This window comes from Netta rufina (genome assembly GCF_964035555.1).
Source record: "Netta rufina genome assembly, chromosome: 2".
Lineage (NCBI taxonomy): Eukaryota > Metazoa > Chordata > Aves > Anseriformes > Anatidae > Netta > Netta rufina.
The window spans coordinates 95,248,587-95,272,975 of NC_140124.1; the positions used below are offsets into that span (position 1 = coordinate 95,248,587).

The 24,389-nt window shown below is 36.7% G+C and overlaps 1 protein-coding gene across 1 annotated transcript in view; it reads right to left on the reverse strand.

Moving 5' to 3' along the window:
• Nucleotides 1-24,389, reverse strand: part of LOC311206373 (dynein axonemal heavy chain 5-like) — a gene marked incomplete at its 5' end in the record, with an annotated part of 146,980 nt that overhangs the window by 31,627 nt on the left and 90,964 nt on the right. Inside the window, 10 exons of the mRNA XM_084281653.1 lie at nucleotides 1,124-1,391; nucleotides 3,707-3,871; nucleotides 5,781-6,052; nucleotides 7,236-7,614; nucleotides 7,995-8,165; nucleotides 11,395-11,577; nucleotides 11,832-11,987; nucleotides 14,411-14,605; nucleotides 18,793-18,969; nucleotides 20,699-20,917. Of these exons, the coding sequence (XP_084137779.1) occupies nucleotides 1,124-1,391; nucleotides 3,707-3,871; nucleotides 5,781-6,052; nucleotides 7,236-7,614; nucleotides 7,995-8,165; nucleotides 11,395-11,577; nucleotides 11,832-11,987; nucleotides 14,411-14,605; nucleotides 18,793-18,969; nucleotides 20,699-20,917 (2,185 nt within the window). The remainder of the gene's footprint in view (nucleotides 1-1,123; nucleotides 1,392-3,706; nucleotides 3,872-5,780; nucleotides 6,053-7,235; nucleotides 7,615-7,994; nucleotides 8,166-11,394; nucleotides 11,578-11,831; nucleotides 11,988-14,410; nucleotides 14,606-18,792; nucleotides 18,970-20,698; nucleotides 20,918-24,389) is intronic.

A 24,389-nucleotide genomic window follows, 5' to 3' on the forward strand; every position in this document is an offset into this window, starting at 1 on the left:
TGTTCACAAGTTGTGCTTCTGTACACAGACTATTAAGTTTAGGAAAACTGAGGGCTTAACAGTGCAGAAAAGCAGAAGAAGAACATTCTAGCCAAAGAAAACATCACAGAAGTGGGGCAAGGTCCTGGAGATGGAGGCGACGTATGAAGACAAATATCAGAGGATGCCCAGGGACCTTGGCCAATAATGTTCAAGACTGGTAGCCGCATGCAGCTACACAGCATGAAAACAACATGTCTTCCTGCTGACTTTCTCTTTGACCTTCCTGGACCAGCTGTGATATCTGTGATAGGAAGGGAAGTCAAGACCAATTTATGTGATTGTGGGAGCATGAAACAGTGAGTGTTTCAAATAATCATGTTGCCTAAAAGCCCTAATTTCACTTGTTCTTAAGTAAACTCCAGTATCCAGATCTACCATGGTTTATTATTTACTGTCTTGCAGTGACGGAGGCTAAGGGGTGATTCCATAGCTACTCACAAATACCTGAAGCACATTAAAAAAAATGCTGGGATCAGACTCTTCTCAGTAGTGCCAGATGACATAACAAGAAGCAACAGCCACAGCAACATACTGCAACTAGGAAGGTTGTGGGTGGGTGTTCAGAATCATAGAATCATAGAATCATAGAATATCCTGAGTTGGAAGGGACCCTTAAGGATCATCAAGTCCAACTCTTGACACCGCACAGGCCTACCCAAAAGTTCAGACCATGTGACTAAGTGCACAGTCCAAGAAGAACCCTTCTATTTCTTTACCCAGTAGAGCACAGAATCAGTTCTTCTCTGCACCTTTGGCTGGGTTTAACAGGATGGCATGAAAAGAGTGATGGCATTCACTAAGCTTAAGAAAGGAATACTGACATGATCCACAGGATCTACCCAAACAACGAAATGACAATCAATTTCTGTCACAAAACAATGTCCATTTTCTCCCCCAAAGGTTCATGCTTTATACATTGCAAGAATGACTAACATAGTGCTGTATTTAGCTAATGAAACAACAGAGAATAAAGACTAAAACACTGCACAGATAACAGTGATACAGAGGAGAAAAAAAAATCAAGCTCCTTTTCCCCCTCCTCTTCCCACTTAGACCCACCCCAAAAAGCATGTTTTCCTACCTTGAGGTGGTTCATTAGTAAATTTGATAGATGACTGCAAAAGATTAATAGGAAAGTCTGGGTGAGCCTCTGTAGTGATCCAGGTCCTGAAACCTTCACTCATAGTTTCTGTTGTGGTGATGGTGTCCATTAATTCACTAAGAAAGTCTAAGCCAAGGTGGCAGTTTTGTAGAAGAAGCCATCCTCCATCTTGCATGCACTGATTTAACAGGCGCCTTGCATGGACTTCTTGGCCCTGACCCATTGAAATGGCACGACAGGGAATGTTCTGGAAGGAGAAAAGAATACTTTGTTTTGTTTTGTTTTGTTTTGTTTTTAATGCAATTCTTTAGAATGATTAGCCACATGATTTACTGCTTCTGTAAGCCAGTATGTAGTGACACTGTGCCACAAAGAAAACCTCTCAAATCAGTGGAGATTAATTATACTAGAACAGAGTAAGCAAAAGAGCATAAACCTCCAAGTGTAATCATTCAGAAAAACAGAAGATGAAAAAAGCCCTCAAAAAGGGATCTGAAAAAGACAAACTGACCAGGTTGCTATCAGGACCATACCAGTCCATGGGTAACATGCAGGCAAAACTCCCTCTTGTTTATAGTTCTTACTGTTCTTGTTAAATACGCAGTCCCCTTGCTTAGATTGGCTGCCTGAGTCCCAACAGGGAAGAAAGAGAATTGTCAAGCCCAGTTGAGTATATTAGTCCATATACATTTTGTAGGTACAGATGAAGCTGTAGGCAAAGAACTGGTGAAAAGGCTGAGTTTCATGGACAGTTTCCTGCTCCAGACTTCTTATGCTGTGAGCCATGAGCTGCATCAAGACCTATCAATGTGGGCCTATCTTCAACTAGCTAAAAGCTGCAAATTTAACCTTAAGTTTTCCTGCTAGAAACTCTCTGTCTCTGTGAAACCAACAAGAAGAAAGTCAGACAGTCCTAAACAGTGCAGATGAGGCTGTGAGAGAAAAAGCTTAACCATGTGAAGCTGGCAGGTCACTTGACCCTACAGTCAGAGAACAGGCCCTGACCTGATTTTATTTAATAGTATAAATGCAGCTACTGCATATGATCCTCCACATCCTGGCAAAAGATTTAAGAAGAAAACACCAAAGATCAGAAAAGCTATATCCTGCTCTCAGATCAGTGAAAACTGAAAATGCAGCTAAAGGAAGAGAAGCTAAATAACCTGCAAGAAGCAAAGCTGAATAAGCTGTGAAGTTGGCTGCGTGCTGAAGGAGCAAAACCTTTATCTGTTTTAAGGAGAAATACAGCTAGCACTTCTCTAAGTCAAACACTACAACTACCCCTCCAGATTGCATGTATATTCAGCTGGTTCAGTATTCTCTAACAAAGCATATGCTCATAACTTGCTCTTCTCAGCAGTTACCTCTCAAATGTACAATCAGTAAAGGTTATAGAAGCATCAAGAAAAGGAAAAAAATATTTTTTTCTCCATTATGAATTGTCCTCATTTTACTCCTTTTGAAATAATTGTATCAAAACGTCTGCCTACAGAATATTGCTGTAAATAGTGAGTGAGACCAACATATGTGTCATCTTAATGCACCATGCAGATGAAAATACTATAATTTTAGTCAGCTCAGTGTCCCTGACAGTTCTGCTGAAGGCCCTTAAAGTAAGAAACAAACTGTATAATAATTAAAGTATATGTTTTTAACATTGTTATAAGCTAGATAAGATTAATTTCATTTTAATTCAAAGGTTTGAATTCAAGTGGGGGCAGAAATTCATAGGGGGCAGAAATCCAACTAGTTTTAAGACAGTTTGCCTGCTTTATAAAGAAGTCTATATAGCTCAGTAGTCACAGATACTGTTTCCATTTCTTTGAGGGGAAGACATCTGAACAATAAAATGTTAGAGTGAAAAATACATTCTTGTCATGAATTTGAAGAATGTCAACTGTAAATGAGTGGTTTATATTGTTAATATCATACTTAGAGGTGCCATTAGTAAGCCCTGCATGAATAAACTAGGTAATCTCTTCGGCACCTTTGCAGCCTGACTTCCTGTTGCTCCTGTTAAAACATGAAAGTATTTTAAAACTACCCACTGCAATATACTTTTGGAATGGCAGCAAAACCTGATGGTTTTTTAACAGTCAACTGCAGAGCACCGTCTATCTTTGAGCACTCTACTAAACCAAGGTTTTGCTTAAGATTTGGCTGAAATGGGAGAGTTTTGTTCCTCCAGTTGCAAGAGTGATGCCGAGTGAGTGGCTAACTTCAAGTAACTCTGTTAGGAGGTTAGTATCCCTTGCCTGCTTGTATGGCGAGTGGGATAGAAATACTCAGCTCCTGGATGCAAGTTAGTGTTACAGTTCAATTATGCACTCTGAAATGCTTTCAAAAGAGCCACTCTTTCTCTTTATTGATTACAGAAAATAAATCCTATTGGAGAAAGTGTAAGGAACTATCCAGGAGTCCATTTGTGTTGATGGGCCAAATAGGTGACAGAAGATACCATCATAAAGCTGACATTCAAATTTGTATTCATACTATAAGCCAAGAAAGAAAATAGGAATCCAATTTGAACCAGCTAATGTATTTACATAGACTTGAGGATACCTTTGATTTTGCAAGACGTTCTATATTTTCAGTGGGGTCAGACCCCACTGACAAAAAGCATGTCAAAGGTGTTCGACAGTCACTTTCTGTCCACATTGCTTCCATCTCAAGAATAAATCCTTCTGCATATTTCACGCCCAGGGATTCTGCAATGTAGTGTCGAGCCTAAAACAACAACAACAACAACAACAAAAGTTACAAAATATATATATATATATGTATATATACGCACTTTATTTTTTTATTTACCAATAATCATTGATGTGGAATTTGCCAATATCTACACACTGGATGACAACAATTTTTTAAACTTTTATTTTCAGCTTTAACAAAAGAAAAGTTACAGTCCTACATGTTGCAACTATTAAAATTCTCAAGTAACAAACTTGAAAGAAACAAAAGAATTCTGTTCACACAGCAGCCAATCTGTGAGCATTGTTGTTTGAGTATGCTAAATGTTTTTTTTTTAAAGAACTACAGAAATCCATGCAAAACAGATCCACTGTTGGCTCTGAGGACAACCAAAATGTTGCTCTTAAATTACTGATTGCTAAAGCTTGGTAGAATGCCAAGTGAAAGAGCTGCTTTATAGCAGCCCCATTCTTACCTCTTCCATGAATGTATTGTTGGCACTGGCTCTACAGCACAGCAGACTAAACAGATCTTTCAACTGACTCGCTTAGAGTTTTCCATCGATTTGCTGGAAATACAAACAGAATTCTCCTGCCTGGTGGCTACCAAATGCAAGTCCTACACTAAGTATCTGTTTCTACAGAATATAAACACAGTTCAGACTTAACCCTTGAAGGTTCAAGGTTTCAAGAGGCATTCCTTATGCCTCTGTTTTCCTCTTTGCATGGACTTTTTGTAAAAGGATTTCTAAACTATCCTGGTGTGTAAAAGACTTTTCTGAGAGCCATGATTCTCCAACTGTGTGAACTACTAGCACAGATTCTGAGGAGTGCATTACAGAGAGAAACACCCAAGATCAAAGGGGACTGAGGAAGATGTCAGATCCAAAAAAAAACCACATCAATCAATACACTTTCCACTATTACGCATGACTTCTGCCCTAGTTAAAAGAGGTAAAACTTTATAATGTTTGGGGAAAGTAGGAAAAGAAGAGAGAAAATAATAATAAAATAATAAATAATAATAAATAATAATAAACCTTTTCCTCAACAATTAAAACAATTACACTTTTTGAAATTACTGTTCAGAGGCATTCTGTCTCAAAGATGGTTGTTGCAAGACAATATAAGTATTGATGGATAAGCAGCAGCAGCTTTATTATTTTGGACTGTTTAAATTGTGGAGTTCCCATACTTCTTTCCTTTGCCAGCTACAGAATAGGAAAGCAAGAAGGATGAATCCTCCATGGATCTTGTTGAAGAAGAGGTCCCTGAAAAAAAATGATGTCCCCTAAATACGCCATGGATGCTATCACAATGTCTAATGTATAAAGTTGAGATATGGAAGAAAATCAGAAGTACTACTTTGCAGTGCAGCTGAAGATTGAAAAAAAAAATTGAAAATAAGATCTACTGATAGGTTCGAACATCTCATAAACCTATATGGAAAAGAAAATTGAAATATCTCATCCTGTTGAGAAACTGCTATTCCGTTACAGTTTCTCTTACCATATCTGCAATGAGACAGTCTTAATTATTACTTCCTCAGCATGGAGCTACAGGTAAGTAAACAGTTCAGCTATTTTATTGCACCTGTCATCAGCGTGAGCTGTTCTCTTTCCACTTCTTGTGTGAAGAAATAGGGATGCATCTTTTAATTCTCTGGACAAATGTAATTGCTTCACATGTTTCATGGCTCCACGTAAGAAATGCCACACAAAAAGACTGGCATTCTTACAGATCAAGTACAATGTTTTGTTACAACTAAATAAATATTTCTTTCATGTATATTAGAAGGACCTCAAAACTCTTTCTCATTTTCAAAATACTTCATTCTGCAACACATATTATGATAAAAACAAAGTCAGAGGACAGAAGCTTAGAACTAGTAGTTCTACAGGAGACACCATATAGCATAAACACTGTACGAAAGCTTATCTTACTTGGGCAACAGTATGATCAGGGCACCAGCTACGGACAAGGAGTAGTTTACGGAACTGATCCAGCAAGCTGTCATAACCATCAGGAATAATGGCTTTTTCAGGTGCTTCTGCATCAAACCAAGCTTTCCAAGCCTTCTCATTCCTAACAACTTGCACCAGAAGCTGACTAAAAGGGCTCAAGCTAGACAACTGCACAAGGTTGAGCCATGTCACATCAAGGATCCACTTTTTTGGTTTTGGTTCAACGGAATTCAGATCCAAACTGGCACCTCCTGCAAAACAAAAAAAGCATTGTATAGGAAAAGAAATAAAATAAAATAAGAATTGATAAAACAAAAAATAAAAAGTAATCAAAAATATTTATTTTTGTTATTTAGAGAGTAAAAATCTTTGCAAACCAAGACATGGAGATCTAGAATTTGCTTAAAGGAATTATTTAACAAAGACAGATTGGGGTCATAAATGATAAATGTGCCTCCCAAAGTTGATATTCCAATATTTTTTGAGCTTCTTTTTTATCCATCTGTAGAGTTAGAGTAATACTTTCCTAGCTAAAAGGTTACTCAAACCCAGGTATTCACTCCAGATCTGGGAAGGACCTATGATTAGCCCAGTCTCCGTTCATTTAGACTACAGAACAAGAAAGCACACCATGCACCCATTTCCAGAAATGGTAACTTCCAGAAAGGGTATCTTCAACAACCACTTAGCTCACACACCACTCCAGCATTGTGCCCATTTGTACTTCCTATGCAGCCGAGCCAAGCTGAATATTAAACTGGTGTTCACAAAACAAGCTGATATATAAACAAGCTGATGGCAAGTACCCTGTTGAATTTATCTTGGTATGTGATTGTGCTTATTTTGGAGACAGTGAAGTCCACCTCCACCAGAACTTTATAAGTTTTACCAAAACTTTTCTTTGTCATTGTGTCTTAGCAGTGACATGCAGAGGCAGCATAATGTAGTGGAGCTGACATATAACAATGTTTTACAATATGTAACAAATTTCCACTTTTTCTTTTTTATGCTGACACTTTAATATACAGAGTTCTAATGCATTCATATGCCTACTCACCAGCAATAAAAAGAGATTTTTCTGACTGTCTCCAACCTCACAGATGAAGGTATGTGGAAACTCAAAAAAGGGTACACAGGAGAAAATTACCCAGTCTCTTACAAAGTAATGTGTTTTTTTTTTCTGTTATCCAATGCAAAACAGTTAAATAACCATATAACTGATTAAAGCGTTATTTTGACAGTGAATAATCTATACTATTCATTTTGTTAAATTTATATTGTAAACTTCTGTTGTGCAATATACATGCATTCATTCACCAGTTAAAAATCATCGCTCCTACTGGATGCAATATATTGCTATTGTAAGCAGGGCAAAATCTGAATTAGGCAGGTCACAGACATATGTAAATAGAGCAGATTTTAAAGAGAAATTACCTTTGATCAGTGTCTCAAACTCATTGTGTGAAATTTTCTTGGCCTGCAAGTCAATCTTCAGTGCCAGAAGCAATGTAAACAGGAATCTATGATTTTCATACAGCCCTCGAACTGTATACTTGAAGACTTCATAGGTGAGATGCTCAATTACATATAGTACCCTTTTTGCTGTGATCTGAGATTTCTGAGATCTTTCCACCGACAGATCAAAAATGCCAAGGAATTGTCGTAAGGATGTTTGGTACATGACATTAACCAAGCTCATTTCCACAATTAGGAAATAAAGGATGCTACCACGACAAGCAACAGGCCGATACTCTTCACGTGCAGTGTTGATTTTCACCTCTGTCTCTGCTGCTACACTTAATTTTTCACTGACCTTAAAATTAATTGAAAAGACCATGGAGATTAAGTCACATCACTTTTGATTTATACTGCACAAGCAAAAGTAAAAGGTCTTGATTAAGATCACATTTGTATTTTTAGTCAAGCTTTGCTTCATTCAGTGTTTTTACAGAGGCATTGTGTCTTCACGTGTGCACTTGCAAGGTATGTCTGCAATATGCAACACTGTCCAGGTAATAGTTTAATTCTGCAATATTTTCATGATGAAAAATGATAATGTTTCTACCATTTATTTGTTAAGAAGTCAGATGCTATATAGAAACTTTAAATGGGAAAACAAAACAAAAAAAAAGGATCTTTCTACAGATAATCTTTACATTTACAAAATATATCTGCAATGTACATAATATTCACCTCTTCTGCTGTTGTTTTAGTGATTCTTAGGACTTCTATCAGAGACTCATCTTCAACCAAAGAGCCTTCTGTACTGGTTAGACGAAAGAGTAGATTATCTTCAAGCTCCTGCATTTTCCTCTTGTTAGATGTCACTTCCTCCATCAGTTTGACTCTTTCTGCCTCCAGTTCCTGTATTCAGAAAATCAGAAATGTTCATTAGAATATTTAAGATTAATTCAAAGAAAGATGCCTTAAATGACACAGAAAACATGATTTCATGCATGATAGTTTGTGGGGTTTCCTGCTTTTTCTATAGCATATAACATTTCTGTATTTTGAAGTCATTTATGTCTACTACTTTTGTTTGACTGATGCAGAACACTGAGGAGTGAAAAAGCATCAGAATTACCCCCAAAAAAAAGCTTCTTCATAGTAAGATGTATAAAGCACTGAAACTAGTTTCCAATGGGAAATAATAAGGGTCATATTACATTAAGTACTTAAAATTAAATCATACAAAGGACTGGAAAATGCATTCTACGGACCGATTTTACATTTTTAGGGAAATTGACTGGATGACCTGTTCCTTTTCTAATTTTTATTATCCTGTGACTTTGTAAGATACACTCCCCTACTGCTTAGAAAATAGGAAATACTACAACAATTACTATCTATGTGATGTGGAATTTTTATTCTATTTCTACAAGACAGGCAATGGCAAGTGAACAATGACAGACAAGTCAACACAATGCCAAGTGAAACGAAGCATTTATATTGCACAGTCCAACACAGCTCAGAGACACCCTTGCTGGGTACCTTTATTTAATCAATTGAGTCAACCTTTCTGTAAGAAAAAGGCAGTTAATAATACCAGTCTACCTACACCTATGGCTTCAGTTTATTTTCATTCTTGACAATGTGCCAAGTTAGATAAGAAGGAGATGTACACAGTTACAGAGTACAGGAGAGGCTCTCTTGTATTTCAAAGGAGTAGCGAAAAATTTATTCACTCTCATAAACTTATTTGGGAACTGTTCATAATATATTCTAGGGCTATATTATGTACCTCTGTGGAAGCTACAAATAAACATGTCCTAAAAGGAGAGAATGATTTGAGCCCCAGTCATTCAGGTTCAGCTTCCACATTTTCTCCTCTTTCGTTAACCCAAGATTAGAATATGAATTTAAGTACATGCTTAAATTCTATTTATGGACAAGTTTATCTTAAGCACAGACACCCCACCCATTCTATTTGTAAGCCTTTAAAGTGTGTCTTTCAGAAAATAAGCAAATATATCAGGTGACAGGCTTTTTGTTATTTAGGGAGTAAAAACTTTAAAGCTGAGAATAATAAATACTTCTTTGATCATATATGCTGTTGATGACTACAACAGTCTTTAAGAATGCCTTAGATCCTTTAATCTATTACTTTAGATCAGTAATCAGAAATTTGTCTTCTTGTTTGTAACAGAGAACTTGTTTTTCAGATTCTCTGTTAATGCTCAGTCTTTTCTTTGAACTAAATTTATTAGAGGTCCATCAGCTTTGGCTATCTGTGGCAGGACGTTTTTCTGTTACTGAGACAGAAGAGACAGAACAACCCTGATTTCTTCATATCTGCTAAATGAATAGGTTAATAAATGTGGATCACCAGTAAACATATCCCCATGCAGCAACCAGTACTAATACTAAACAAGTATTGCCCTTGCAGTTCCCTTCAGCTGATACAGAGCACATCTAGTGCTATTCATCCAGAATATTTTTCAGTGATTTTTTTTTCCCCAAAATGCAATCTAGGTGTTACTACATACATACAATAAGAATTCTGTAATAGATTTGTCCAGAAAAAACAATAACAAACAACAAAAAAAAAATTCACAGAGGGTCTCTGTGTGGAGGGAAACTATAGGGTACTCATACCACTTTTTATTTGAGATTTTAAAAGTAGGACTGTTTATATGCAGGCCATGAGAAACCACTTTCACTTCTGTCTTGAGAAGAGGGATTTAAACTGCTGTCTCTCATCAGAGGTCTATAATCACCATGCTACAAGTAGCTTAGCTGGGCTACTCCCAGCCACTCCTGCTGATGCTGTTCGATTTTACTTACATAGACATCTACTGGAGTAAAGATTAAGAGTTTTACACCCTGAGCACATGTCCCAGCCTGCCTGTGGATAGCTTTTCCTCATTACCTGCTGTTGTAACTTTCTCAGTTTTCATGAAACAATTCACAGGAAGTTTGGGCATAGCAATGCCTTTCTCACCTCTGGTTGGGACCAGAAGGAAGGGCTCTTAGGCTTGTCTGCACTTCAGAAAATGCTTGTATGAACAAAAGGAAAAGATGGTGGCTGGAGAAAGTGACAGCACCACTAAAGCACACTGTCTACAACATGCTTTTGCAAAGTGGAAGGAGGAGGAATGAATTCCGTTAGGTGGGGAACAGCTCTCACACAAGCAAGCCTGCCTGTGTTATTTATTGAAAGCAGCAGCTCCGCTAACCTGTACCTTAATCTTTGTTACTTTGCTCACAAAAGTGCAGTTATAAAATGTTCCATTTGAAATAAATAAGCCATTCAATTTGGTATGAAATGCAACTTCTGTGCTTTCATTTTAATGAGAAAAGAAACAAATATTTCATGTTAGTGTAATTGAACAATATAATTTATTGGTTGACTTCCACAGTATAAAAAAAAATAATAAAAGATTAAAAAACTTGTCCCCAGTGTCTGTAATGAACTGACTTCTAAGTTTTTGGATAACTAGGCTGTTAAATTAGATCACACAAAAAGAAGTAAGAACAATTTAAGAATAGGAATCAAATTATTTTGGATGGATGTCTCAGATTTTGTATTTTGAAATAAAACTTCTGAGAAACACCTGGGAAATTTTCTTCCTCACATTTGCTTACAAAAAAATCAATGGAAATTTTAGTAAGAGCAGGGTCAAGTCAGTGCTGAAGACTCCTTAAAAATTTCATATCTCCTTGCACACTAGACCATGGCTGGCAAGAGAAGTATGAGTTCATATGCATTTTTTTCATCTAATTCAAATTAATTTTAAAAAAGAATTCAGAAATAAAAGAGTTTTCTGACTGAACAAGGAGCATTTGTTATACATAAAGGAATAAAGACGGTTCATATATGTCATGTATATGCCTGTGATGCATTATTAATGAATAATTTTCTTTTTTTCCCTTTCCAAGGCCAGATCTTAAAACAAATGTTTGTTGAGGTCTTCCCATTCCATTAAAACACAACTCTACATTGTCCTTCAGCAAAAACACAGAAAAATAAATTTACATGTGTATTTTTATTCTTGCATTTGATTTCAGCTAAGACATAAAATACATGTATATCTACTCTCGGTGTGAATACTGAACAATTCCTTCTAAACAAATATTGCAAATTACTAGATACCTGTTTTTCTGTGAGGATGACACGGCCAAGGAGCTGATCTTCCAACCCTTTCATAGTAACAGTAAAGTCAATCACTGTTGTTCTTGCACTAATTTCTGGAGTATATGCAGGATTAGCCAATTTTGTTGTCATATAAAGGGTAAACCCCTTCATCACATCCACCTCTTTGTCACCTACTTTCACCTGAAAATAAAAAAATGACTCAATTTTCAGAAGTAATTTCATCCAGTGAAAAATAGATAAGATCTTTTTAAATATATATATATATTTGCACTTTTAAAACTTTCTGCTTAAGGGGAACAAACAAGAAAACTCAGGAGTTCATTGCTGATCTTTTTAAGTATTGCAGAAGTGTGAATCTCTACATCACCCAGACTATCAGACACCCGGCATCTGTCCTACTGTCTTTTTACTTTCATGTTCACAATTCATCTTACTTTGTGTGATGAACCAGATTTTATGAAGTTTTTTTCCAGGATGTTATCTAGAGCAGGATCAAGTTCCTCTCCAACATCTTCTATTAACAAAGGTCGGCCAAGGGACAGGCTGTCTTCTATATGACTTCTGAAGAACTTGTGGTTCAGAGCTGTAACCTAGGAAGGTTGGTTCACAATATAGCATGCATTTGCAAGCACAAAGAAAACAGCACAAAATGTGTTGCAGCATTCAGAAATTATATTCCTCCTGGGATATCTACACAAATGATTACATTCTAGGGAGCAATACTTGCCTCTTCTGAAATGAATGGAAGTTTTGTTTTAAGGTTAACAGAACAGAGGATCACACTTGCTGTTTTTCTTCAATGTTAGCTGTATATTTAGTTATCAGTCTATCTATCTAATTACTGTAGTGTCTTAATACCTTTTAATTATTAATAGATTTATGTTCAAAACACTAATGTGAAGCAGGTAAATACTTATAGGGTTCAGTTAGGAACCAATCTTACAATCTCGTATCAGATACTGAATTTCCAATGAAGTTTCTATTTCACAATATCAAGTCTAAAAGTTACTAAAAATCACATAGACCCCTTAGACCCTTATCATTTATTGATATTTAATAATTGTAATATGTACCTTTGAGATGAGAACTGGATAGCCTTTCCAAACATCTGTTATCCCATGATTTTTTAATTTTATTTTTTTAACCAGAAAACAAGCTAGGATAGGCATGCTTTTTAAAATAAAATACCTGTCTTGAAGGGAATACTCTTTGAAAAAGGTATGATTACAGTATCTAGCGGCAAATTACATGGGTTTAAAACAGAAAGTGGACACTATTCTCTGTCACCATCACCTATAGTGTATAAAAACTATGAATAGGGAAAAGAAGAAATCTCCCAGTCTTTGCTTTGGTGAGTATGCAATTACTGGACGAGAGAACAGAGGCTCCATGTCCATAAGTGTGTGCCAGCAAGTGGCTACAGCCATCTGAAAGGTAGGCAAAACAGACTCAGTGTCACTTTAAGGAGGGAACTGAAATAGCAGCTTGAAGGATGCTTTAAACTACTGGGGGAAAAGGTACAATATGGTAGAAAGAGTTGGTACAGGTCCCTAACTCAGAGAGTTACTGTTTCCTCTCCTGCGCTAAGCTTGGCATCTCTCTCAAATCCTGAGTAGGAGATGCAAGTCTCAAGAGCAGTGGAATAAGAGATACATCATTCTGTCTATTATTTCCTGAGTTTTGGGGGGGCAAAATAAGGTCTAAAGTAATTTAGAGGAAGATATATAATCTACTGTAAGAAAATAGGTTTCACGCAGTCACAAACTGCCGAAATCCTTTTGTGAATAAAATTCTCATGTTTTAGGAGAGCTTTTTTTTTAATATATTTTTAAGACATTATTTTTTCAAGATCTTTGAATACTCTCTATTATTTTTGCTCTCTTCTCAGTTAATACTTCCTGTTGCTAGCTATGTTTCTATACCATTTTGTGAGCATGCTCTATCTACCAGAAAATGCATTTAATGCGGGATTGAATGCTGGGCCTTTCTTAAAGGTGGTAGAAAATATAAGTACAGGCCCAGTTACAGAAGGTTAAAGGTTTAACTTATGACATCACTATGACATAAACAGCTTTCTGGATATTCCTGTTCTTACCATCTTTCTAATTTTTTTTCCTTATCTACCGCTCTCATTTTGAGTGAAGGTAGTATACTGTGGTATTCATGTGATAATCTACAGTTGTAGGAAAGATTTTATACTTTAACAACTAAGTCTTTAGTATCATGCTTGATCTAGTCTGAAAATATATTTCTAGATCTTTATCATGATCCATCTTATCTTTATTGGCATAATAAAGTGTGAAGGGTAGGCTGATTGGAAGGAAAAAAAAAAAAAAAAAAAAAAAAAAAAAGGTTTTGAGTAAAATAGAAGACAGATCCCAAGCAGAATGGCTAGAGATCCCAAGCTAGACAGAAACTGAGAAAGGTGGATAAAATAAGCAATACTTTTTTTTTTTTTTTTTTTAATCACATACATGTAGTCATCAAGATGCAGCTGAAATTTGGACTCTGTGTTAGATATGCCTCAAATAACACCAGATTTCCATTCTGCCTCAGGCTGCCATGCTCCTTTTCTAGTTCCTCACTTTTTCTTTTCCCTATTGTCATCTGAAAATGCTCACCCTAAAGTGTTATTCCCATGTGGCATTGATTGTCTGATACTCTCTGGTCTTAGTTTTGCAAGTCATTTACTTTTCCCCTATATTTCTCTTTCTCTATGAAAAGTAATTTAAAAAATAATCATAAAAATACATATTACATAACAGATAATCCCAATTTTCTCCTGAAACTATCTCTCTGGGAAAAAACAAAGCAGTACAAGTTATTTCACCCTGATACAGATAGGTCACAGATTTTGCATCAGTCTTATTTTAATTTCTGTCTAGCTGTATACCAGAAACATCAGATTCAAATTACTGTAACACATGGGCAAAATAAGATGGAAAAATAGTTTGCATTGCTAAATATGACATGAAAGGACAGACATGTAAAAAAAAATAAATAAAGTATTTACCTGGAGTCCATTATTCTTTTCCTTATTTTTAATCCAGATCTTTCCTTGACCTTGTGGATCAATCAGCAAAGGATATCTAGATGCTTTGGTGACAATGATGCCATTCTGAATTGAAAGGTCATCATTTGGGAGACCCTGGAGGTTCCATTCACCAACAGTAGCATTGTCAACAAGCATACCAGTAAGATTCAGGTCCTAGCAGAAAATATGTAATGACAAAATTACTAGCAGTTAGAGCAGTTACACTAAAATGTTGGATGGAAGGCTTGCATTTTTATTCTGATCACAGCGTATCATAGAATATATTTGGTACTTATTGTTTATCTCCTTTCTTCAAAGGTCAATGCCTAAACCTTTGAAGTAGGGTAATAGTGAAAGTGAATTCTGTTCAAGCTTTGAGAGTCTATTAATTCTTAAAAGATATGAATGGCACCAAAGAAAGGGACCAATAGCATTGGAGAAACTCTGAAGCCAGTTCAATATCTAATGACAAGTTCATTTTGGTATTGGCAAACTCTTTTATTGCTAGGCCAAAGGCCTTGAAAAGCTTGTCTCTGTCAGAAGAGCTTCATACTGCCATAAAGTTGTAAAGTGCCTTCCAGCCATGTACACGAGTATGGGATGGCTTGTGGGTGGACTGAGAGGAGAAAGAGGAGATACATTATGGACCAATAACTGTGGTCTATCATGGAAAATTATTGTTACTCTGGTCAGAATTCTTCCCAGCTCATGTATTTTCCTAAAGCTTGATTGCCCCTAATGACCAACCTGCTTAATTTTATTCACTAGGAACGGTGACTGGCCTCTCAAGAATGTGTATGTGAGTAAAACAGTGCCTAAAATCATAAGTCAAGCTCTTTGAAGTAAAAAATAAATAAATAAATAAATATGTGATTTTAAAAAGAATAAAATTGAATGATTTTTATTTGCTCCTTTCATTTTTCACTCAAGAATTCTTATTTTTAACCTTTCTCTACAAACGAGTCTAAAAAGAAACAAAAAGGCTGGGTATATTACAAAAATCCCATAATTTAGCAGCTGATGCCTAAGACAAGATTTCAAATATTGTAAGACTTGTGATACAATCACAAGTTAGTAATATCAATGGTTACAAGACTCAAAAGTTTTTTTAACTCTTTTTTTTTTTCTCTTATTTTTGAAGAATTTGAATTAAGGAGCTCAAGCCATTTTCAGAAGACAGAGAAACTTTAAGAATCCAGTTTCCAGTTGTGAAAAGGACAGTAGAGAATTTAATAACCAAAATTTTCAGAACCCAAAGCCATATAAGCCATATTTAGTTCCTAAAGGGGAACTTTTTGCATTAGGGTCCAAAAATTTTATTATTTTTATTTTTATTTTTTTTACTGCAGGAGGAAGTTACAGTCTTTGAAACTTATCTTATTTAAATGCCTAGCTACAAAGACAGACATCTAATTTTAAACAGCTCTCTTTAAATTGTTATGCCTAAATGACTCATACACCCACAACGAGTTAGTCTGTGACAAAGTAAGGCAGATGTCAAGCCTTTTGCTTGAACTGCAAAGCTGCTTTCTTTCCTGTGGTGTGAAGTACCAAGAGAAGCCCATCTGCTGCTTTTTGTGAGCACTTAATTCAATGGAAAAAAAATAAAATTAAATTAAAACACTCTTACATAGACTGTCACTGAAATCATAATCCTGTCCTTAACAACAGCTATCTAAACAGAACGGCAATTATGGTTTGAAACACATGTTAATTACGACATTCTGTATCTAGTCTGTCCATGTGAGAAAAGCAAATATATTAGCAGCACTGAAACAATCAAAAAGTATTCCTCAAATTTTGAAGGCTGCAGCTTAGTGGTAACGCAGTCAGAACATCTTCACAGAGGCAAAAATTCAGTTTGTTCTTTCTTTCCCTGTAAAGACATTTTACATCCAAGTTCTCATCCTTAAATGGCAAGAATCTTGACAGATATTCCCCAAGGTAAGTAGCTTTTAAGAACATTACGTACAGAGTTTAAGAAAGAGCCTCCCTGGGATAAATGTATGTAGGGGAACTCCCATACCACGCTGGTGAAGAATGTTGCCTGAGACTGCACAGTTACTAGTACTTTATTAATAAATCCATCCAGGCCTTACATACTACTTTTCATCAGGAGCTCTCAGAAAGCTTTGCTGGGTAGGTCAGAATCATTTATTTTCATACATCATACTATATACTGGGCTGAGCTGTGAGGTTCACACTGCCAAGTCAAGGTCAATCACTGTTACGAGAAGCACTATCCACTGCCTTTTCAGTGTCAAATCCCCAAGAACCTGAAAAGAAGATGCAACAGGAATAGGGATCTACATTCAATTCTTTCACAATGACGGAGCCATGTGTGTACACACAATGCTCACTTATTCCCAGCAATTTCCAGCAGCAACTGCTCTTTCAAAAGTTTTGACAGCTGAGGACAGAAGCCTTTTGGGCTCAATGCATCCAATCCTGTATTTAGAGTAGGAGAGATTCCCTGAACTATTTCTCAGCCTTCACTGCTGGAGAAAATGTACACAGGAATTCAGAAAACCAAGTGAAATGGGACAGAGATTAGTCAGAAAGACAGTTTTGATTATTATGGTTAAAATTCTTTCTTCCACATGAATCTATCTTCCAGTTCTGAGGAAGAGTAGACCTCCTCAAAGTCATGGAGTAGGAACAAGGCTGGTGCAAACATATGTACCAGAAGAACTGCCAGATCCTGCACTCTTGGGATAGATGGTGGGCAAAGGAAAGAACAAGGTTCATGTAAAGGAACCTGTTTTGTATCATAGTCCCTTCACAGAAGTTGCTCACTTCATTAAAGGTGGTATATGATGTGTTCAGGGAACTGAAGCTGCTTGGTGGGACATCACCTCAGATGCATTTTAGGCCAACACTGCCCACACAGACTTCAGACAGTTGAGGAGCAGCTGTAATAAACTCACAGAGAACAGCCTTATGGTGACAAATCTACATGGATTAAACAGTTGGAGAAAACTGAAATGGTAAAACCGAGCTTTTAAAAATGCAGCGTTTTTTTTTTTTTCTTTTCTGTTTTTAACTTAATCGTTTCAACAAGACACTTCAAATTAAACTGAATTAAATGGTGTGGGGAGACAGCAGAGGGTGTGACAGAAAGGCATTAATTGCTAATACACGGGTGTGCAGAGGTGACATTTCCTGATTCAAAACCTATAATAGTCTGTGCTATAATTGGGTATAAGAGTATTTTTATGTCAATCAGGAGTTTAGCTATACTAAACTAAAAGTGAAGTGTGAAGCTTGAAAAAAGAAAAAAACTATGTTTCCATTTTACAGATATTTTTCTAGCAAATTAGATTATTAAAATGTTGTACTTAAGAAAGCCTAAATTAAAATAATGGAAGCTTTCTATTCCTAGACTAGTTTGTTGTGCTTATGATTTTTCATATTAAGAACAGTATGTTAAAGAATTTCTGATGTACTCTGTCAGCAACATGAAATATATGAAAAAAGCCTTTCAACCAAATTACCCTTTATATTTTAAATTTACAGTTCAGAGTGAAAAATGGACATCTAGAGAGAGACCAGATTTTTAGTGGCAGCACATCAGATTGTAGGTGGTAGAAGGGGAAAAAATATAAATCTTGCTGGGCCCCTGGAAGTTTGTTGGGGTGTAACTCCCAGCCAGATGAGAAGCCACAGACCAATCTCTCCATCTCTGCACCATCCTGCGGGCCTAACATGGGAGGCTGCATGGAAAATTCTATGGACACAGCAATACCAGTTGTGGGGTGATATTCTCAAAGAGATATTCACAAATTATTCATTATAAGGTGAGGACTTAACACATTAAGGGAGATGGCTATAACTGGTGTTTTCTTCTATATATTTTCTACTTTTTCTACTATTTTCTACTATTTTTTCTACTATCTTCTACTGCTGATTTGCTTTACATTATGACTGAAATCACGGACACAACACAGTATTTGTGAAAAACACCAACTATAGGGGAAAAATCTGACTATTCAATGGAACCCCTTATATTAAGGTAAATCTCTTCTAATCTGGTACATTTGTCCTCATTTCCCTTGTTACGCAATTTTCTTCAAGGGCATCACAGCTCAGGTACCCTCTCTGTCTTAGATTTGGCAGAGCCTTGTCCTATGCACTAGTCTTGTGATGCATGAAAGAATAAAGAGGATTTTAAAACACATTTTTTAAACGCTCAGTTGATAACTGTACAGAATTTGTATTTATTAAAAAAAAAAAAAAAGATGGAATATGACAGCCAGTAAATAAATAATCTTCCATTTAAGTATTTTTATGGAATGGATTGCTCTTATCATTATTTCTCTCCAAGGTAAAGAATACATTTAGAACAAAGCATGAACACATACATTACTGTATGGAATCTTGTTGTTGTTCATCTCTTTCTTCCACAACTGGAGCAGCAAATTCCTGTACTCCTGATTGAAAGGTCCAGAGTAAGAAAGAAATCCAGTGGCCAGAAGGACATTCCCCACTAAATTAGTAATTTGATTTTGAAAGTTTCTGCTGCTTTCTGTCCAACGAAGCTGTATGTAAAAATATTATTAAAAAGTTAGACTAACAGGACACAAACCTAACATAAAGATCTAATCTAAGAATCTCTTTCTTTCTTTCTGGTAAATAACTGTTCTTTGAGCCTTGAGTATTTTCGTCTTTAATCCTTTTCAGAAGTAGAAGGCTTCTTGAAAGAGATGACAGCCTCCTAAGTGGGGAATAAGCATCTCTGCCAACAGGCTGGCCAAAATGGTAAGGAGGGTTTTAGAGGAGGAATGAAGACGAGGGAGATGATGACCAACAATCATGCGAGGAACTGTAGGTTTGCCAAGTTGGCAAAAAAAATGTGTGGTATTACGGTAGGGACCTAGTAATTCATAAAACAGGGCTGAGGGAGGACCACCTGAAGCAATAACTGCATAAACACAGAACTGCCTACCAGACAGAACTATAGGACAGCTTTCATACTGTGTCTGGGAAATTAGCACAGCTGGGCACCTCTCTGAAATGTTTGCACACTGATGTGCACAGCATGGAGAACAAACACAAGGAATTGAAGGTCTGCACACAGCTGCAGAGTCATGATCTTGTGATGGTCATGGGGACACGGTGATCACTTTGAGCGATTAGATGATCTTTGGAGCTCACTTTGAGTGATTAGACGACCTTTGGAGGTCCCTTTCAATCTCAATTATTCCATGACTGTTATTATCTGAACACTATTTTTGAGTTTTACTTATTCATTTCTCCACAGTTTTCTATTCCCTTATAATCACTCTGCATGCAATCTTGGCCAGGACCTGCACACTTTAAACTGAGAAAAAACACATTTAATCAATGCCATTTTTGCCCAAGGCTCCAAGTGTCTCTTATTGTTTTTTCTGAATTTTCAGAAGTAGAATGAAATAACAGCTCTTACAAAAGCTTTTAGCACAAAGCTTCAGAAAACCCACGGTAAGGCACTGTAACTCCTGTTTTGGTGTTATCTATAGATTCAGAAGTTCACTGAAAAATATGTCAAAGCATCTAACATTGTTGACTAATACACTTTGAAGCACATCTATGCAACCAAACACTGATGTCCAGGCCTTACAGGATTCAATGAAGTCAAAGCTCTCATCAGTTTTGACTGTGTTTGATTGGAAGCGAGGACTTATCAAAGGAAATAACCAGCCAATGCAAAAAAGACTATCCTGCTTCTTCTGGAAACCCTCAAGTTCCAGTAGAAGCTGAAGACAGAAAAATCTGCATACTTCCCAACTTTCATACTGCAAACTTCAAGCTCAGTGCAGAGGATAATGATTAGCCCATAATTCTGTGGAAGGTTCCAGTAGCAATCTGAACTTAAAATATAATTCAGAAAATTAGTCAAGCTTCAAATTTCTATTCTTGAATACTTGGTGAGAAAAAGAGAGTAATCCTTCTTATGAATATTTTAGGGCAATTATTTAGGTTAAACCTAATTCCTCTTACTAATGCTAAGAGGAATTTGGCTCCCTGGCTTTAAATTTGAACTTTATCCCAATACGAGTCATATGGTGTGACATGAAGCATTACACATAAGAATTCAGTTAACACAAGAAATTGTTTTACTTTGATAGACAGAAGGATTAGAAAAAAAAATAACTAAAATAAAGTGCTATATGATATCAAGATATCACCTTGCCTTGAATTTCTTGAGCACTACTAATGATGATTACAGAGTATTCTCAAAACTAGCACCAACTCTGTTCTGGGATCCTACCCATAATGTGCCAGTACCTTTTCTCCACCTAATCCTTCTATCAGCGCTGTGGCATTGTTCATCTTCCTTCTGCAGCCCTCAGCATCGTCGAGTAAGGCCTGCTTTTCTCTCACAGCAGAATCATACATGGCTTGTACTTGATCCAGTTCCATCTGCTTCTCATCCAGCTGATTTTGTGCATTATTCAGTTCAGTTTGAGCAGCTGCAAGTCTTCCCTCTTGTAAGGCTAGATTTGCCTACAAGCATTTTGAAGTAAAGGGTATTTAATACCTGTTATTTGGCAACAGCAAATGACATTCATCTAGTGGCACATACTGTATGGGTACTTTTGAAAATACATGCTCAACATGACAGCAGTTTTTCCCTTTTTATTATTATTCAAGGCAATCTTAAAATATTTTAATAATATTTTCAGAATGATCCATTAATCACACAATGATTAATGATTTGTAATCGCAATAAATTTGAAATAGCTGTATACTAGATATATGAGGCAATGCATACAATGTTTTCTGTGATATTTTCTCAGTGCAAAAGAAAATTAAGATTGTGACTCATGAACTATAAAATAATAATAATGGTAATGGAAACTACTCTTCTTCTCTCTTTTCCCATCAATTACTTCTACAATAAAAATGTAACAAACATATTTTGCTCCTCGGGAAACTAAAGCTTTAGACACATTTCTTATGTTTCTGTGAAAATTTGAATGATAAATTGCCAGTCATTTAAATTTGGCGTCTTCATTTCTGTATGCCTAACAGAAAATAAAAATAAAAACAAACAAAACAAAAAAAAAAATAAAAAGTAACCAGAATGTGTTTCCAAATAGATGTTTGCAAAGGATTAGAAATTGACAAAATTCTTACGAAATTCACTCTTACATATAAACACTGTTTCCATTTGCTCTAAATATTTAAAACACTTGTTTAAAGGTCATGTATCTTATTTCTATTTTTCCTGCTGTAAGAGTTATGAAGATGGAAACCGAGAATCTGTAAAAAAGTTTTACTACAAATATAACACTTGACACATATTACATCACAGCAGAAGAGTAACAGAACAAGGAACCTATTGGATGACTCCTAATAAACAGTATAACTTTGGGTTGGTTTTTGGCATTGTATCTTGACTAAACAGATAGACTGTTTATCAAAATATGCTAAAATTCACAAATTCTTCTTGCTTTGGATAAGAAGAAAATAGAAAATGAGAGGAGCCAAGATCACATTTTGAGATTTAGGCATATTGAAAAAAGCTGGAGTTTGGTGGATTTCAAAAGACAGGTCTACAAGGAAGGAATTAGAGAAGCATATCTGCAGTAACCAACACAGCAGTACCACTTCAGGAGATACATTTCCAGAGAATAGCACTGCCCACAAAAATATCTTTTACTGTAGCCACCATGCCTGTTGACAGATCCTAGAGATAAGCAAATATTTTATAATGGAGATAAGCCAGCAAAATGGCCACTCAAAAACTATCCATCATGTAAGAAAGCTAAAATATTTTTATTCTACCGTTTATCAAAGAGCCCATTAAACAGCATCTCCTAGAGATAAACACTGTTAAACCAGCAGACCAATGAGTCTTGTTAAGACCTAGCTAAGCAGATTTCAGAACCACTGATGTTATTTTTTTCATGAATCTGGAGCCCTCAGGAAAAGCTTAAACACTACAGGAATTCTGCGCTGGTGAGGTAGTGTTCCTCTGCACTGTTCCTCCCCAACACGGGATGGCATGGGGGGTGAGATGAGAGAGGGAGAGACAGTCCAGGGTCCTTTCTGAATGTCAGTAAGAAAGGCCTGACAACTAACATCTTAATAAGGCAATGTCTCAGTGAGACATCAATAAAAAGAAGAATATGGAAAGTGGGCAAATCTTACATCCCTTCAGATGCTGTGCACCCCATGTTCGTGCAGCATTGGATGGAGCCTGGATGGATTTTCCCATGGCGTGTTGTGCAGAGCAGATCCTGTCCATGGAGAAAAAAACCTCTCTTCTGGTCATTCAAGTTATCATATAATCCTCTTCTTATTGTCTTATTAAAGCAGTTACCTTATTAAGCCATTTGTTGTTGGGCTTTTCTTAATGAGATCCAGCATATCCCTCTCTCTGCCAACTATCCTACCCCTATCCTGGTGCAGAACACTCTCTTATCTGTGAAAGCCATGGATGGGAGTAAAACAAAGTTATGACACCTTGTTTCACCCCCAGCTCACAGGGGATGAACAGGGAGCAAGATCCTTGGAGAGCTGGAAGAACAGCAGAGGCAGAACAGCTGGAAAAACAGGGAACTTACACCTGGCTGTGCAGATTCATATTTCACCTTGGCATTTATCACAGCTGCACGTAAGCCCAAAAGAAAAGAATGGCCATGTGAATTCCCAATACAAAAGAGCAATTGTGCCTCATAAATACGAAAAAGCCAGATCTCCATACAGCAATAAACTACCCAGAAAGATGCAAAAGACAGATAAACAGACTTCCCAGTTCTTAAAAGCTCTTAAAAGCTTTCAACCTTGAAGATGTTAACACAATGAAAAAAATACTTGAGATGAGTACAAAAAAATCTATTGCACTTCAACACACACAAAAAAAAAAATCCCAAAATTAGTTACTTAAGACTTGACAGGGATCTCTAGCAGATTACTTATTATAAGAAATAATGTTATAGACAATTTGATTAAGGTTTTCAGCCAATTTTAGGGTAATCATCCCAAAGTAGTAATACACATTGGTATAGGCTTGATTTGTAGGCTGCTTACTCACATGTGGTGAATACTGGTTGGTTGCACAAGAACGAATGCTAGCATACCGGAGTGAGCAACCTATGTGATTCCCCAGAGCAGAGAGACTACTTGCCTCAGTTCACCCTGTGAAATCATCACTATGTGCTCTCTCCCTGCCTTTCTTTCCAACTCAATTTTTGAAAATTACATGGGTATAAACACTGCTTTTGTATAGACATCACTAGTAGGTTGGCTGGCAGCTTGCTGCGCAGTTTTGCCATGAGAGCAGAAGGCAAATTCTGCTGCCAAGGAGAATCTTCTGCTCAAGGAGGCTATTACAGTCACAAGCAGCTTCTTACAAAGGTTTTCAGCCAATTAGTGGAGGGAACGAAATGTGTCTCCCAACCACAAAGAACCACTGTGGCCTTTCTAAGTTTAGTGGCATTGCTACGTGAACACGCTTCACACCCTTCATTTCATCTCCCTGAGTCACACAGCAAAGCAACGATTCAAAATTTGTTCCAGTTGGATGCAGTGTGAAAGCCTGAATAAATGGATTTGATGTGAATGAATCATGAGGATGAGAGACACGAGATCCACACTGTGGACAAGGGAGCTACATTAGAACACTCCTAGGCTTGTGTTAGAGCTGCAGCTTCAGCCTTTTCTTGCCATTGGCATTGTGGGGAAGCACACAAAACCTCTCATGTCTGCTCCAGCAGATTTGGAGTGCCTCCATCCATTCTCTGCCTCTGTCTGCACAGTACAAGTATTGAGATGGTACCTGTGCCAACAAGGGGCACAGACTGAACTCCAGGATGCCTTCAGAGAGGACTTCATAGCAGGTGGCGAGATGATCTTGCCGCTCTTAACCTTTTTGCATTCCACATAAAAACAGGAAAAATAAACAAGTAATTACTGCCTACAGCTATAATATTAAATTAAACATGCCCAAGACCTTTCTCTGGCACTGAGG